This window comes from Megalobrama amblycephala, linkage group LG14 (genome assembly GCF_018812025.1).
Source record: "Megalobrama amblycephala isolate DHTTF-2021 linkage group LG14, ASM1881202v1, whole genome shotgun sequence".
Taxonomy (NCBI): Eukaryota; Metazoa; Chordata; class Actinopteri; order Cypriniformes; family Xenocyprididae; genus Megalobrama; species Megalobrama amblycephala.
The window spans coordinates 729414-744683 of NC_063057.1; the positions used below are offsets into that span (position 1 = coordinate 729414).

General features: G+C 34.9%; 2 protein-coding genes, 1 long non-coding RNA gene and 2 other non-coding genes across 13 annotated transcripts in view; 4 read left to right on the plus strand and 1 right to left on the minus strand.

Annotated features, from left to right (window-relative positions):
- tmem214 (transmembrane protein 214) overlaps positions 1-6419 on the plus strand; it is a 12646-nt gene extending 6227 nt beyond the window's left edge. The window contains exons 6-16 of the mRNA XM_048156267.1: positions 241-346; positions 2745-2826; positions 2900-3001; positions 3081-3222; positions 3319-3410; positions 3494-3542; positions 3619-3726; positions 3835-4049; positions 4128-4296; positions 4379-4530; positions 5644-6419. Coding sequence (XP_048012224.1) covers positions 241-346; positions 2745-2826; positions 2900-3001; positions 3081-3222; positions 3319-3410; positions 3494-3542; positions 3619-3726; positions 3835-4049; positions 4128-4296; positions 4379-4530; positions 5644-5770 — 1344 coding nt within the window. The 3' untranslated portion in view covers positions 5771-6419. The remainder of the gene's footprint in view (positions 1-240; positions 347-2744; positions 2827-2899; positions 3002-3080; positions 3223-3318; positions 3411-3493; positions 3543-3618; positions 3727-3834; positions 4050-4127; positions 4297-4378; positions 4531-5643) is intronic.
- Positions 1-14111, minus strand: part of LOC125245601 — a 24358-nt gene extending 10247 nt beyond the window's left edge. The window contains exon 1 of the long non-coding RNA XR_007179578.1: positions 14057-14111. This is a non-coding gene — a long non-coding RNA (uncharacterized LOC125245601). The remainder of the gene's footprint in view (positions 1-14056) is intronic.
- Positions 6931-7018, plus strand: trnay-gua. Its single transcript is given in 2 exon segments — positions 6931-6967; positions 6983-7018. It is a non-coding gene; the product is annotated as a tRNA-Tyr (tRNA).
- The window catches only part of agbl5 (AGBL carboxypeptidase 5), a 19919-nt gene continuing 13652 nt past the window's right edge, over positions 9004-15270 (plus strand). For 2 of the 9 annotated variants that reach the window (XM_048156257.1, XM_048156263.1), the window contains exons 1-5: positions 9920-10092; positions 12324-12373; positions 12548-12796; positions 13539-13710; positions 13883-14052. In XM_048156257.1, the coding sequence (XP_048012214.1) occupies positions 12576-12796; positions 13539-13710; positions 13883-14052 (563 nt within the window). In that variant the 5' untranslated portion in view covers positions 9920-10092; positions 12324-12373; positions 12548-12575. Of the gene's footprint in view, positions 9026-9917; positions 10093-12323; positions 12417-12547; positions 12797-13538; positions 13711-13882; positions 14053-15270 lie in introns of those variants that run through there. The other 7 variants (XR_007179576.1, XM_048156262.1, XM_048156258.1 and 4 more) reach the window with 6 other exon arrangements.
- trnaa-agc lies at positions 9624-9696 on the plus strand. The gene has a single exon. It is a non-coding gene; the product is annotated as a tRNA-Ala (tRNA).

Sequence of the window (15270 nt, forward strand, 5' to 3'; positions counted from 1 at the left end):
GACGCTCTTGTGACACTCATGCACCCTTAATAACATCTGATAAGTGTTGTTTTAGTATCATTGAGATTATAGTTATTGTTAAAAATTCAAAATATTAAGGTTCTGTTTGTGAAATGACAAAAGCACACAACAAAATGGCTAAAAATGAACAGAACTAGAAGGTTAATTCATAAAATAGCCCTGTTTGATGCAATGAAAGTGTTGTTCTAGTTGAATGACCTCTGTATGACCTCTCCACAGCACCTGGAGCTGCTGCGCTCCCATCAGAACCGGCCGGTCAAGTGTCTGACCATCATGTGGGCGCTGGGACAGGCGGGATTCTACGACCTCAGCCAGGGCATCAGAGGTGAGCGCCCATGAAACCAGGCCAAAGGACCAGAGAGATGTTGGGAAATAATTGCTGCTGGTGTGTGTAACTGAACTTCAGGCTCTCTTGAGACTGAACACGACCAGCTAGACTGAAATGAATGAACTTTATGCCGCTTTTCCTCATGATGAGCGAGTCTTGCGAGTGAAAAACGTCTGTTAGAGCTGGATGATTAATCGTTAAAAGTTCACAATCTCTATTCAAACACCAGTTCAAACATCTTATTCCTAAATGTCAAAGATTCGGCTCTATTAAACCTTTGACGAGTACAATCACACTGATTCAGATCTGTGTTCTGACCCAGAGTTCAAAATGCTGGTTCATCCAGTAATGAAATGAATGAAGTCTTTACGAGTGATTCACTGAATCATTCAAGAGATTCATTCAAAAAGGGATTTATCCAATATTGAAAGTGAAGACTTTACGAGTGAGTCATTGAATTATTCAAGAGATTCATTCAAAAACGTATTTATCCGATATTGAAAGTGAAGACTTTGAGTGAGTCATTGAATCATTCAAGAGATTCATTAAAAAACGGATTTATCCGATATTGAAAGTGAAGACTTTGAGTGAGTCATTGAATCATTTATTCAAGAGATTTGTTCAAAAACAGATTCATTCAGTAATGAAACAAGTGAAGTCTTTACGAGTGAGTCATTGAATCATTTATTCAAGAGATTTGTTCAAAAACAGATTCATTCAGTAATGAAACAAGTGAAGACTGTACGAGTGAGTCATTGAATCATTCAAGAGGTTCATTCAAAAACGGATTTATCCAATATTGAAAGTGAAGACTTTACGAGTGAGTCATTGAATCATTCAAGAGATTCATTCAAAAACGTATTTATCCGATATTGAAAGTGAAGACTTTGAGTGAGTCATTGAATCATTCAAGAGATTCATTAAAAAACGGATTTATCCGATATTGAAAGTGAAGACTTTGAGTGAGTCATTGAATCATTTATTCAAGAGATTTGTTCAAAAACAGATTCATTCAGTAATGAAACAAGTGAAGTCTTTACGAGTGAGTCATTGAATCATTTATTCAAGAGATTTGTTCAAAAACAGATTAATTCAGTAATGAAACAAGTGAAGACTGTACGAGTGAGTCATTGAATCATTCAAGAGATTCATTCAAAAACGGATTTATCCAATATTGAAAGTGTAGACTTTACGAGTGAGTCATTGAATCATTTATTCAAGAGATTTGTTCAAAAACAGATTCATTCAGTAATGAAACAAGTGAAGTCTTTACGAGTGAGTCATTGAATCATTCAAGAGATTCATTCAAAAACGGATTTATCCAATATTGAAAGTGAAGACTTTACGAGTGAGTCATTAAATCGTTCAAGAGATTCATTAAAAAACGGATTTATCCAATATTGAAAGTGAAGACTTTACGAGTGAGTCATTGAATCATTTATTCAAGGGATTTGTTCAAAAACAGATTCATTCAGTAATGAAACAAGTGAAGACTGTACGAGTGAGTCATTGAATCATTCAAGAGATTCATTAAAAAACGGATTTATCCAATATTGAAAGTGAAGACTTTACGAGTGAGTCATTGAATCATTTATTCAAGGGATTTGTTCAAAAACAGATTCATTCAGTAATGAAACAAGTGAAGACTGTACGAGTGAGTCATTGAATCATTCAAGAGATTCATTCAAAAACAGATTTATCCAATATTGAAAGTGAAGACTTTACGAGTGAGTCATTGAATCATTTATTCAAGAGATTTGTTCAAAAACAGATTCATTCAGTAATGAAACAAGTGAAGTCTTTACGAGTGAGTCATTGAATCATTTATTCAAGAGATTTGTTCAAAAACAGATTCATTCAGTAATGAAACAAGTGAAGTCTTTACGAGTGAGTCATTGAATCATTTATTCAAGAGATTTGTTCAAAAACAGATTCATTCAGTAATGAAACAAGTGAAGTCTTTACGAGTGAGTCATTGAATCATTTATTCAAGAGATTTGTTCAAAAACAGATTCATTCAGTAATGAAACAAGTGAAGTCTTTACGAGTGAGTCATTGAATCATTTATTCAAGAGATTTGTTCAAAAACAGATTCATTCAGTAATGAAACAAGTGAAGACTGTACAAGTGAGTAATTGAATCATTCATTCAAACTGAGTTTTAAAAAAAAAAAAAAACATTTTTTAAATAGCAGTTAGCTGCAGCATTTAACATGTCATCATAACCTCTAGTAAAATACGTGTTTTTTTTGTTCAGTTGTCTGTTCAGAATTGTGGGAGAATCATGATCTCTGCAACAACAAAACAAATCGTGATTCTGAGTTTACCCAGAATAGTGCAGCTTTAACGTCCAGATAATTTCATTGAATGACCTGTTTGTTGTTTTTGTCCTGTAGTTTGGTTGGGTATTATGCTTCCTGTTCTGGGGATGAAAGCGCTCTCCGCGTACGCCATCGCTTATCTGGAGCGACTCCTGACGTAAGTCTTTATCTTTACTTTCGCTCTGGAAGTCCTGGACTGTTCAGCTCAGGGTTTTGTGTCCGTGTTTCAGGCTTCATGCCAACCTGACCAAAGGTTTCGGGATCATGGGGCCGAAGGAGTTCTTCCCGCTGCTGGACTTTGCTTACATGCCCAAAAACGCCCTGTCACAGAGGTGAGGCTCACGCTGAGACACACAGGTGATCATGTGACCGCTGAGGCGCACTGATTCATGTCTGCTGCTTGTTTTTCAGTCTGCAGGAGCAGTTGTGTCGACTGTATCCGCGGCTGAAGGTTCTTGCATTCGGAGCGAAACCCGAATCAACGCTGCACACGTATTTCCCATCATTCCTGTCACGAGCGACGCCGAACTGCCCTGATGCCATGAAGAAAGAGGTGTGACACACACTGATTAGAGCCTTATTAATCCGTTTAATTTTTTCCACACATTCTGTTTTATGATGAACTGATGTGTGTTTGTTTGGTCTGCAGCTCCTCAGAAGCCTGACGGAGTGTCTGACCGTCGACGGCCAGAGTTTGAGCGTTTGGAGGCAGTTATACACCAAACACCTGCCACAGTCCAGGTGACCTGCGTCAGTGCTCGTTAAAACACGTCAAGAGGTTTTAATTGAACGTTTAATTCAATGCTTTCTCTTCCTCTGTTCAGTCTGCTGTTAAATCACCTGCTGAAGTCATGGAACACACTTCCTCCGAAGGTAAGAGCGCGTCACACGCACAGACACACGTCATCTTGTGCTCCTCTCTGTCCTGACGTCACGCGTTGTCGTTTAGTTGCAGAAAAACCTTCAGGACACCATCCAGTCCTTCAGAGTGACCAATGACGAGCTGCAGACCAGCACCAACACACAGGACATTCATCACTGCAACACGCTCTGCCAGGTAACACACACACACACACACACAATGGGAAATCTGCAGAATTATATGATGAATGTTGAAATGAACAGTTTTAGTTATGTTGATATTGTGGCGCCCTCTACCCATCAGTCTCTGCAGCTGAAGATGCATGGTCAGGGGTTCCCGTGGTGGCGCGTGTTGTTGATGGCGTTGGTGTTCGTGGCGGGCTTCATCGCGCATGACGTCAGGTCACAGGGGTCGTTCGCAGACTCCACCACAGCGCTGTACCTGGAGAGGTCAGGGGTCACCGCCGTATCCCAGCAGGCCTGGATCAAAGTGTCACATTACGGCCAACAGGGCGTCAGGTCAGGAAATGCGCCAAGCATGCGCTGAACGTACCGGGTGCTAGGTCACATGACTCATGAGTGTTCGTGTGCTTGCAGCTGGTTGGCCGAGAACACGCCGTATTATTACTCGCGCGCCGTGGAGACCGTCGGGCCACTGCTGGAGGAGGGGCGGGACAGGGTGAAGGTGGCGGCCGTCTTCATCGCACAGAAGAGCTCTGAAGTTTTACTGTGGCTGCAGGAGAACGTGCCGCGGCTGATAGAATGGGTGAGAATCACATGCCTTTGCTTTCTCTGATGTAGACATTAGTTGCAAAAATGATGTTTACGTGTGCTCGTTCTTCCCTCAGATCCACGCCAACACTCCAGAGAGCGTGTTGCAGTTCATCGAGTACGTGAAGCTGCTCCTGCTGTACATCCATGAGCGCTTCATCATCCCGTCACTGCAGTATCTGTCCACAGCACTGCAACACGCCTGGAAGAACCTACAGGAGTCCTGCAAGTCAGTCCTCAACACTGAACACACACTGAGGACCTGTTATGGGTCTTGATGTTGTTTTTGTCTCTACTAGATTGAATGTTGATTATTTTCTTCATATTCTCCATTGTTGCAGCTCCTCTCTAATTTGTGATTAATTAATCACAAATTTCTTGCAATTACATTTTTTTTTTTTTTTTTTATTATTTTTTATTTGGGGCTGTCAAGCAATTAAAATCTAATTAATTACACAATGTGGCAGTTAATTAATTAATTGCAAATTAATTGCACATCAAATTTGGCTGAGAAATTCGCCCTAAAAGATAATTTTTGTGTTAAATGAGAAGCATCAAATGGACAGATTTTCATTTTTGAAACTATATCTTTAATAAGTTTTTCATTAATTTGGAAATAGGATTTTTTTTTTTTATTTTATGAAATGAGACTCTAAACAAGAAACTGCCAGTAGGTGGCAGTAAATGTCTTGATAAGTCATTGAGTCATTCATTCGATTCGTTCAAACAGCCGATTCATTGTTCACCCGATTGATTCTTTCAAAACGTGGATTTATTCAGAAACAAAACACCCCTGTGGCTTTATAGGTAATATTTTTGTTGGCAAAATTGAGCAAAAACAGGCAATATTGTGTCTAAAATAACACAACAGTAACTAATTCATTGAACTGTTGTATAAAATCTAAATCACATTTGCACTTGTGTTATTCAGGACAAAAGCATATTTCTTATTTTTCTTAACTGTCACATGATATAAATATGAGACATTTTTGAAATATAGAAGAATATTTTTTTTAATTAATTAATTAATTAATTTATATATAAAATAGAAAAATAAATAAATAGAAAAAAAAAAATATATATATATATAAAATATATATAAATAAAAATATTTTAAATTCAATATCTTGAAATTTAGGGGCATATACCATTTAACTAAATAAACAGACCGTTTCTGCTGCTATACCTTTAGAACTTCAATATGCAAATAACCTCTGTTATGATTGGCTAATGTTCTCGCATGTAAATTAACAATGGCTCTGTGAGTTTCTGAACAGGTGTTGATGTGTATATGTGGGCGGTCACATGTTAATGAGTTTTGCGGTGTGTTTTGTGTCTGTAGTGGCGAGGTTTCGCTGCACTGCTTACAGAATCACGTGAGGTCCTTCACCAACAGCACCTGGATTTACCTGCAGGACGCCACGTCCGCCATCAAGAGCCGAGCGCAGGAGCTGCTGTCACGAGCGTGATGCACACATTTTTAAACAGACGTTTCTTCTTCACCTCCTTTTTTTGCTTTTTTTTTGTCAATTTGCATGAAATTTTATATCTGTTGTACTGACAGTTCTGTCTTTTATGCAGATGTTTTTCATGGTGTTTATTTTACACAAAGTTGCCAATCCAGACTGAGTTGTAAAGAGGCTGTTTTTTCCACACATACACAGACACACACACAGCCCTCATAGTTAGCTGTGTGTTGGGTGTGTGTTGCAAACCGGCCTCTTGTTCAGAATGAAATCTGTGTGAGGACGGTCAGAGAAGACGGATCACTAATGACTACTGCTGCTGGCTGAGCTCTTTACTTGAACACTGAATATTAATGTGACGCCCCTCTGTGTGATTGACTTGATGTTTTCCTGTTTGTTTCTTTCCCACATGAAGCAACAACAGCGTCAACGACTGAACCTCGTGTGTGAGATTTCAAAGCCAACCCGAACCTTCTGCTTTTAGCCTGTCTGGGGTTTGCCGGAGGTGCGGTTCTGTTTCAGAGTAACACAGAACACATTATTGAAATACAATGTATCATTTAAACCCGGTGTGTGTCCTGTACGATGAGCTGATTTGTTACTTTGTAAATGATTTATAAATAAATAAACCAATGCTGTTCAGTTCTGCTCACTCCATCTGTTTTGTTTCATACTTCATTGTGATGAACACAAATGCTTCTGTTTAAATGTATAATTTGTATAAGAAAATATAGAAGCATGAAATTAACATAAATTAAACACCACCTTTATTTGCGGATTTATATAAATATGAAGGACTTGAGTAGCTAAATTTAATTAAATATGCATATACTATGGGATTTGACAAGTATGTTATTTCTGCGAGCTCTAAAGAAAATCAGACTAGAAATTGCAAAGTGAAATAGCAAGATTTCGTTATAGGGAGAAAGTTTTTAAAAATATATTAACGTATAAAAAGTGAGGAAAGCAAAATGTGCAATATTTAACGTTTAAAAATGAAAATAATGCAAAGTGCAATAAAATATAGTGTATATTTAATGTTTAAAAAAAAGCAAAATGTGCAATAAAATATAGCGTATATTTAACCTTTAAAAATTAAAATAATGCAATGTGCAATAAAATATAGTGTATAGTAAACGGTTAAAAGTAGCTGAATCTCATACCCTTCGATAGCTCAGTTGGTAGAGCGGAGGACTGTAGCGGAGATTCACTGAAATCCTTAGGTCGCTGGTTCGAATCCGGCTCGAAGGAGTGATTTTTTTATTTAGTAATATTTTTCATGGGCTGGAACAATAAATCATTGAATCGCGAATCGAGAAATGATTCTGTATCGATTCTGAGGTTTTCCGAATCTGCATCGCGATTCTCTCTCGAATCGATTCTGAGCTTAGTTTTTAACAGCAGATGGCGCTGTGTGCTTTAGAAACAGCCAATTCCTCACACACACCACTTGAACCTTCTATAAATTAATCATTCGTTAAATTTGAATAGGTTGAAGCGAATTACAAGGGTGTTTGCAGGGGCGTAGGAGCGATTTTGAACCTGGGGGGGGGGGGGGGGGGGGGGGCAGTAAATGCCGGGGGGTTCGGGGAAATTCCCCGGATTTCTATATATATATATATGTATAGAATGTTCTGTGTATATATGTTCTGTGGTCTCTTCATCTCCTGTCTGGGAAAGTAACATGTTTGAGGACACAGAACTGGTTTCAATGCAAACTCTGATGACATGCCGTTGGCCTAATTTTACTGATCTAAAATACTTTTACTATGTGAATTTTAGAATATACTGTATGTAGCTATCCATACAACTTACAAGCTCGTTCTCCTCTGTCCTCTTCCTCTTAAAGTATTGTAGGATGCTCATCTCTGTGTGAACATTTTGACTAATGTTACATCTACATAGTTTATGGACACGTATCAATGGCACATTGAATTCACATTAGCTAATTAGCTATCATTTGCCTGTTTTACACAACATAAAATTAAAAAAATTGCTTCTAAGTAGGCTAAATTTGATAGTTTCAAAATACAATAAAACTAATGATCAAACTGAAAACCAGCAATCTGCCATTTCATCGACTGAATTAGCCAATCCTACCTCAAATTCAAAGTGCGTCTGTGAATAATATTGTTGTTTAGTTGTAACGTTAACGTCAACCGTCCAAATCTCTGTTTGGCAGATCCAGCTGATGAATTCCAGCCCAAAAACTGTTCAAAAACTGCCAAAATGTAGTGATGGCCGATTTCGAAACACCGCTTCATGAAGCTCCGAAGCTTCATGAATCTTTTGTTTCGAATCAGTGATTCGGAGCGTGTATCAAACTGCCAAAGTCACGTGATTTTAGTAAACGAGGCTTCATTACGTCATCACTGTTTCGAAACATTTCAAAACAGTTTGAAATTTCAATGGTTCACCGGTAGAGGGCGATGATAAAGTGAACCCATGAATCATGCAGATTCACTGAGAACTACTGAACAAGTGTCTAGGGCTTTACCCTATGGTTTTACCTGATCTCCGATCAGTTTTACACATTTGTAGATGTTTTAATTATACATTAGAATAATTAAAATTAATAATGGTAGTTATTAATCTCTTATTGGCCTGTTTAGCTTGAGCCATGGAACAGAGAAACAAGCCTTTAAAATTGATAAAAGAACACATATTATACAGACACTCTATATTTAATCTTATTAGATGATTAGTTAATTCCATTTAATTGATTTGACTTTAAATAAAAATTTTGCAATACATTTGTTAAAGTGTATTTTTAATGCATGTTTGGCCTGAGTTTTGTTGCAATTGCACTGTTCTGCACAGACGGGTGTCAGATTGTTTCAAAGCCTCGAATCATTACGGCACATTTGATTCAACTGCTTCAGTGTTTCATGAAGCCTCGATCTGCCCATCACTACCAAAATGCACACAAAACCACCAAAAATATGTTATCACTGATCAGTATTTATTTCAGTATTTTTACTTCCACGTTTTTCTTTCCTACTATGTTACGGTTGGTTACATTTACATACAAGAAATAAACCGAAGCATACATAAAATAAACCGTTTTAGGTGCATTAGCGCCACCTTTTGGACTGGAGTATTGCCTTCCTTATGAATAAATGACGCCATCAAAACCTTACGGCGAAATGACAATATCCTCCACACACTCGTTTACAAGGCGGCCTCCTGTATCTTTGCTAGTCGATTTTATTTCATCCAGTGACATGATGGGTTTGAACTTCATTCAGGAGATTTTGGGTAACTGCACAACTGACAGACTTTGTGTGTGTGTGTGTGTGTGTGTGTGTGTGTGTGTGTGTGTGTGTGTGTGTGTGTGTGTGTGTGTAACCATAGCGACAAAACGACCAACTTTCGGAACCTGCACTTAAGCCTATAATTTCGTTTTTAAAAATTTAATTATGCATTTAAAAGTTGCAGAATTGATTAATTTGGAGACTCTGAAATCGGCAGAGATAGACAGGCAAAACAAAATCTGACATTGGGAAATAGTGAGGGGGACAAAACTTAGATTTTGAAATGTGTGTGGGGGGGGGGCGTGTCGCTGGCGTGTCGCTCGTCTCCTAAGCCCCTGGGTGTTTGCAGTTATTAATCTCGCATTCTGAGGTGCAAATACACGAGCGTGCTGTTAAAAACTAGCCTAGAGCGCCATCTGCTGTTAAAAACTAAACTCAGAATCGATTCGAGAGAGAATCGCGATGCAGATTCGGAAAATCTCAGAATCGATTCACGAATCGAGATGAATCGATTTATTGTCCCAGGCATATTTTTTCATGTGCAGAGTTAAATTTCGCAAACTTCATTTAATAATGCTCCTATAGCGGGTGCTGCAGCCGGAGGGGGATTAGCTCAGATGGTAGAGCGCTCGCTTAGCATGCGAGAGGTAGCGGGATCGATGCCCGCATCCTCCAAGAGGTTTTTTTTGTTGTTGTCATAGTTACGATTTACATAAGCACGATTGTTGGCTTAAGTAAGATGGGATCAAGAAATGGGCTTCCATATTGAACGAGCATTAAATTCAAACAATTGTAAGTTTTTCTAATATTGTTTTTTTATGGTTTACACGCACTTTTCTATATAAATGACATGTCAGTGTTCATACGCCTTTTCCGGTTAACTTCGTCCTTGGAGTCAAACCAACCAATCGCTGCGAGCGAAGCTATCGCGTGCGTCAATCAGCTGGCGCTGCGCTGTGTTCGCGAGCCAATCAGCGGCCAGTGCGCTGCTCTGTGAGTCAGGCTGCTGGTGAGGGTTTGTTTGGGTTTAAAGAGTCGCCTAGTGATCGCAGAGGAGGAAGCAATAAACAGGTATTTTTTCTAAACACAGCGATGACAAATGTATTCTTGCTCGGTTTAGTGTTTAGTTTTCTGTGCTGTAATCAACAGAGGTGTTTTGTTAGACAGCAGTGCTGATTTTGTCATTAAATAGCTGCAGAAAGCTAGCGAATGCTAATCAACACTAGCTGCAGCTGATGTGTGTCAGTGTTTCAGTGAGATTCAGAAATTAACGTTTTTAGGATTTAGAATGATGCAGGTTCGTGTAACATATCTGAATAATGTCACCGAAACGGTGCAGTGATGATTCCGATGGAAATACCGCGCTATAATTGTTTGATTATATATGACGGGACTGTAAACATTATTATCCTGTGTCACGAGCATCACATTCTCCAAATACAACAACCACAGTTAACTATATGAAATAAATGAATTAAATATGCATATACCACGGTGTTACTATGGGTTTTGACAAGTGTGTTATTTCTGCGAGCTCTAAAGAAAATCAGACTAGAAATTGCAAAATGAAACAGCAAGATTTTGTTATAGGGAGAAAGTTAGGTTTTAGAAAATATGTTTAAAATATATTAATGTGTAAAAAGTGAAGAAAGCAAAATGCAAAAAAATATATATAGTGTATATTTAACGTTTAAAAATTAAATTAATGCAACGTGCAATAAAATATAGTGTATATTTAACCTTTAAAAAATGCAAATAATGCAAAATGTGCAATACAATAAATAGTGTATATTTAATGTTTAAAAAATGCAAAAAATACAAAATGTGCAATAAAATATATATAGTGTATATTTAACATTTAAAAATGAAAATAATACAACGTGCAATAAAATAGTGTATATTTAACCTTTAAAAATGCAAATAATTCAATAAAATATATAGTGTACATTTAATGTTTATAAAAATGCAAAATGTGCAATAAAATATATATAGTGTATATTTAACATTTAGAAATGAAAATAATTCAACATGTGCAATAATATAGTGTATATTTAACCTTTAAAAATGCAAATAATGCAACGTGCAATAAAATAAATAGTGTATATTTAACATTTAAAAATGAAAATAATACAACATGTGCAATAAAATATATATAGTGTATATTTAACGTTTAAAAATTTAATTAATGCAACATGTGCAATAAAATATAGTGTATATTTAACCTTTAAAAATGCAAATAATGCAAAATGTGCAATAAAATAAATAGTGTATATTTAATGTTTAAAAAATGCAAAAAATACAAAAAATACAAAATGTGCAATAAAATATATATAGTGTATATTTAACATTTAAAAATGAAAATAATACAACATGTGCAATAAAATAGTGTATATTTAACCTTTAAAAATGCAAACAATTCAATAAAATATATAGTGTACATTTAATGTTTATAAAAATGCACAATGTTCAATAAAATATATATAGTGTATATTTAACATTTAAAAATGAAAATAATTCAACATGTGCAATAAAATAGTGTATATTTAACCTTTAAAAATGCAAATAATGCAAAATGTGCAATAAAATAAATAGTGTATATTTAACATTTAAAAATGAAAATAATACAACATGTGCAATAAAATAGTGTATATTTAACCTTTAAAAATGCAAATAATTCAATAAAATATATAGTGTACATTTAATGTTTATAAAAATGCAAAATGTGCAATAAAATATATATAGTGTATATTTAACATTTAAAAATTAAAATAATACAATGTGCAATAAAATAGTGTATATTTAACATTTAAAAATAGCAAAAAAAGTGCAATAAAATATATAGTGTAAACATTTAAAAAATGAAAATAAGTGTATATTTAATGTTTCAAAAATGCAAAATGTGCAGTAAAATATATAGTGTATATTTAACATTTAAAAATTAAAATAATGCAAAATGCTATAAAATATATAGTGTTCATTTAACATTTAAAAAATGGGGGGGAGCAAAATGTGCATTTGATTGCATATTATTCTTTTTTTGCCCCCCTATTTTTTAAATGTTAAATAAATGTTAAATAAGTGTAAACATTTAAAAAATGAAAATAATTGTATACTTAAAGTTTCAAAAATGCAAAATGTGCAGTAAAATATACAGTGTATATTTAACAGTCTGTGGAAATGTTGCAGAAATGTTACACTGGTGCAGTTTTTGTGTGTGAAATGTGATAAACTCACATAGTACGTTGAGTGTCATCATGTCAGTGTGTGTGTGTGTGTGTGCGTGTGTGCTCTTGTCTTTCCAGCTAAAGCAGATCATTACAGGATTCATTACAGCGTCTCTCCTGTGAAACAGGTACGGTGGAGGAAATTCAGGATTTTCTGCGTCTCATTTGACGGTGTGTGTGTGTGTTTCTCAGTGCTGATGTGTCCAGACTCAGGCAGGGCTGAAGGGTCAGAGGTCAATGATGGTACTGTAACATGAAGCCGTGTGTCACTGTTGTTTAGGTGTGTGTGTGTGTTTCTTCAGGTGTGGAGATGAAGGCTCTCAGCGCTGCATGAACGTCCGTCTGATCATGGAGTTCCGCTTTGGGAATGTCGTGTTCAGCTCCCGCTTCGACTCCGGGAATCTGGCCCGCGTGGAGCGAGTGGATCGATCCGAACCCGACGGCGAGAGCGTGCGACCGGCCAACGCTTCTGCGCAGCCGCAACCCGACTATGAGTTCAACGTCTGGACCAAACCGGACTGCGCCAGTACAGAGTTTGAAAACGGCAACCGGTATGAAGCGTTACATCATCACCGCTGTTCTGCTCTGAGTTCAGTGTTTGCTTGGGATATTTTCAACATGAGTCACAATGAAATTAAAATTAGTGATGCACCAGAATTTTGGCAACTGAAAATATTTTTTTCCACGATTTTTAATGATTTCAGGGACAAAATGATGAACTAAAATGATGACAAATTAATGACACATTTTGGCTGTGGCAGTTTTTATTATGCAATTTAATTTATTTTAAATAAATAAATAAATTTTGATTAACTTAATTTTTGCATTAGCAGTTTTACATATTTTTAACTTTACATTTTGCATTTTTAAATATTAAATATACACTATATATTTTATTGCATGTTTTGCATAATTTTCATTTTTTAAATGTTAAATAAATACTATATATTTTATTGCACATTTTGCATAATTTAAATTTTTTAATGTTAAATACACTATATTTTATTGCATGTTTTGCATAATTTCAGTTTTGAAATATTAAATAAACACTATATATTTTATAACTTCACTGGTGAACTGGTATCAGACACAGTTTGAAAACTTTAACTCTTCTTTCAGAGTTTTAGTAAAATATTGCATCACTAAAAATAAAATGAACCTCATTTTCTTTCTTCTCACACGTTCCTGGCTTTACTGCGTGTGATTAATCAGGGCATTTTCCTGGAGTAAAACGGTTTCATGTTGAACTAAAGACAGAATCTGTTCTGAAGTGTGTTTGGTGTGTTTTCACAGGTCGTGGTTCTACTTCAGCGTTCGAGGGATGTTACCGGGCAAACTGCTGAAGATCAACATGATGAACATGAACAAACAGAGCAAGCTTTACTCTCAGGGCATGGCTCCGTTCGTCCGCGCGCTGCCCGTCAAAACACGCTGGGAGAGGGTTCGAGACAGACCCACGTTTGTGGTAATACACACGCCTGAAATAACTTCTTCTGTTTGATCTGTTTTGTTAAAAATAGCTTTAACATATTGTGTTATTTCAGGTTCATGTCTTAAAATAATCTGCTATTTTTATCGAGTCATAAATAACTCCCGAACTCCATAAATAACTCCTGTGTGTGTGTGTGTGTGTGCAGATGTCAGACAGTCAGTTCATCCTGTCGTTTGTTCATCGTCTGCTGGACGTCCGAGGTGTCACCACGTACTTCTCCTTCTGTTATCCGTTCTCATACACGGAGTGTCAGGACATGATGCTGCAGCTCGACCAGAAGTTCCTGAGCGCCTCACACACGCTGGGGCCCTGCAGGTACCTCACACACACACACACACACACACACACACACACACACACACACACACACACACCATCCCCTGTGCTGCCTGACGCTCCTTTTTCAGTTTATAAATCTTAAACAAACACCGTATGTTTTATTGCACATTTTGCATAATTTTCATTATTTAAAAATTTTTAAACACTAAATATTTTATTACACATTTTGCATTATTATTTTTTTTTAAATATTAAACTATTTTATTGCACATTTTGCATTATTTTAATTTTTTATAAAAAATATTAAACTAAATATTTTATTGCACATTTTGCATTATTTTAATTTTTTAAATATTAAACTAAATATTTTATTGCACATTTTACATTATTTTCATTATTTTAAAAATAGAAAACTCTAAATATTTTATTGCACATTTTGCATTATTTTAATTTTTTTTTAAATATTAAACACTAAATATTTTATTGCACATTTTGCATTATTTTCTTTATTTTAAAAATAAAAAACACTAAATATTTTATTGCACATTTTGCATTATTTTTTTAATATTAAACTATTTAATTGCACATTTTGCATTATTTTTTTTAAATATTGAACACTAAATATTTCATTACACATTTTGCATTATTTTATTTTTTTTAATAAAAAATATTAAACTAAATATTTTATTGCACATTTTGCATTGTTTAAATTTTTAAAAAAAATATTAAACTATATTTTATTGCACATTTTGCATTTATTTTCATTATTTTAAAAATAGAAAACTCTAAATATTTTATTGCTCATTTTGCATTATTTTAATAAAAAAAAAAATTAAACTAAATATTTTATTGCACATTTTGCATTATTTTCTTTATTTTAAAAATATAAAACACTAAATATTTTATTGCACATTTTGCATTATTATTATTTTTTTAATATTAAACTATTTAATTGCACATTTTGCATTATTTTTTTTATTTTTTCTAAATATTGAACACTAAATATTTCATTACACATTTTGCATTATTTTATTTTTTTTAATAAAAAATATTAAACTAAATATTTTATTGCACATTTTGCATTGTTTAAATTTTTTAAAAAATATTAAACTATATATTTTATTGCACATTTTGCATTTATTTTCATTATTTTAAACATAGAAAACTCTAAATATTTTATTGCACATTTTGCATTCTTTTCTTTATTTTAAAAATATAAAACACTAAATATTTTATTGCACATTTTGCATTATT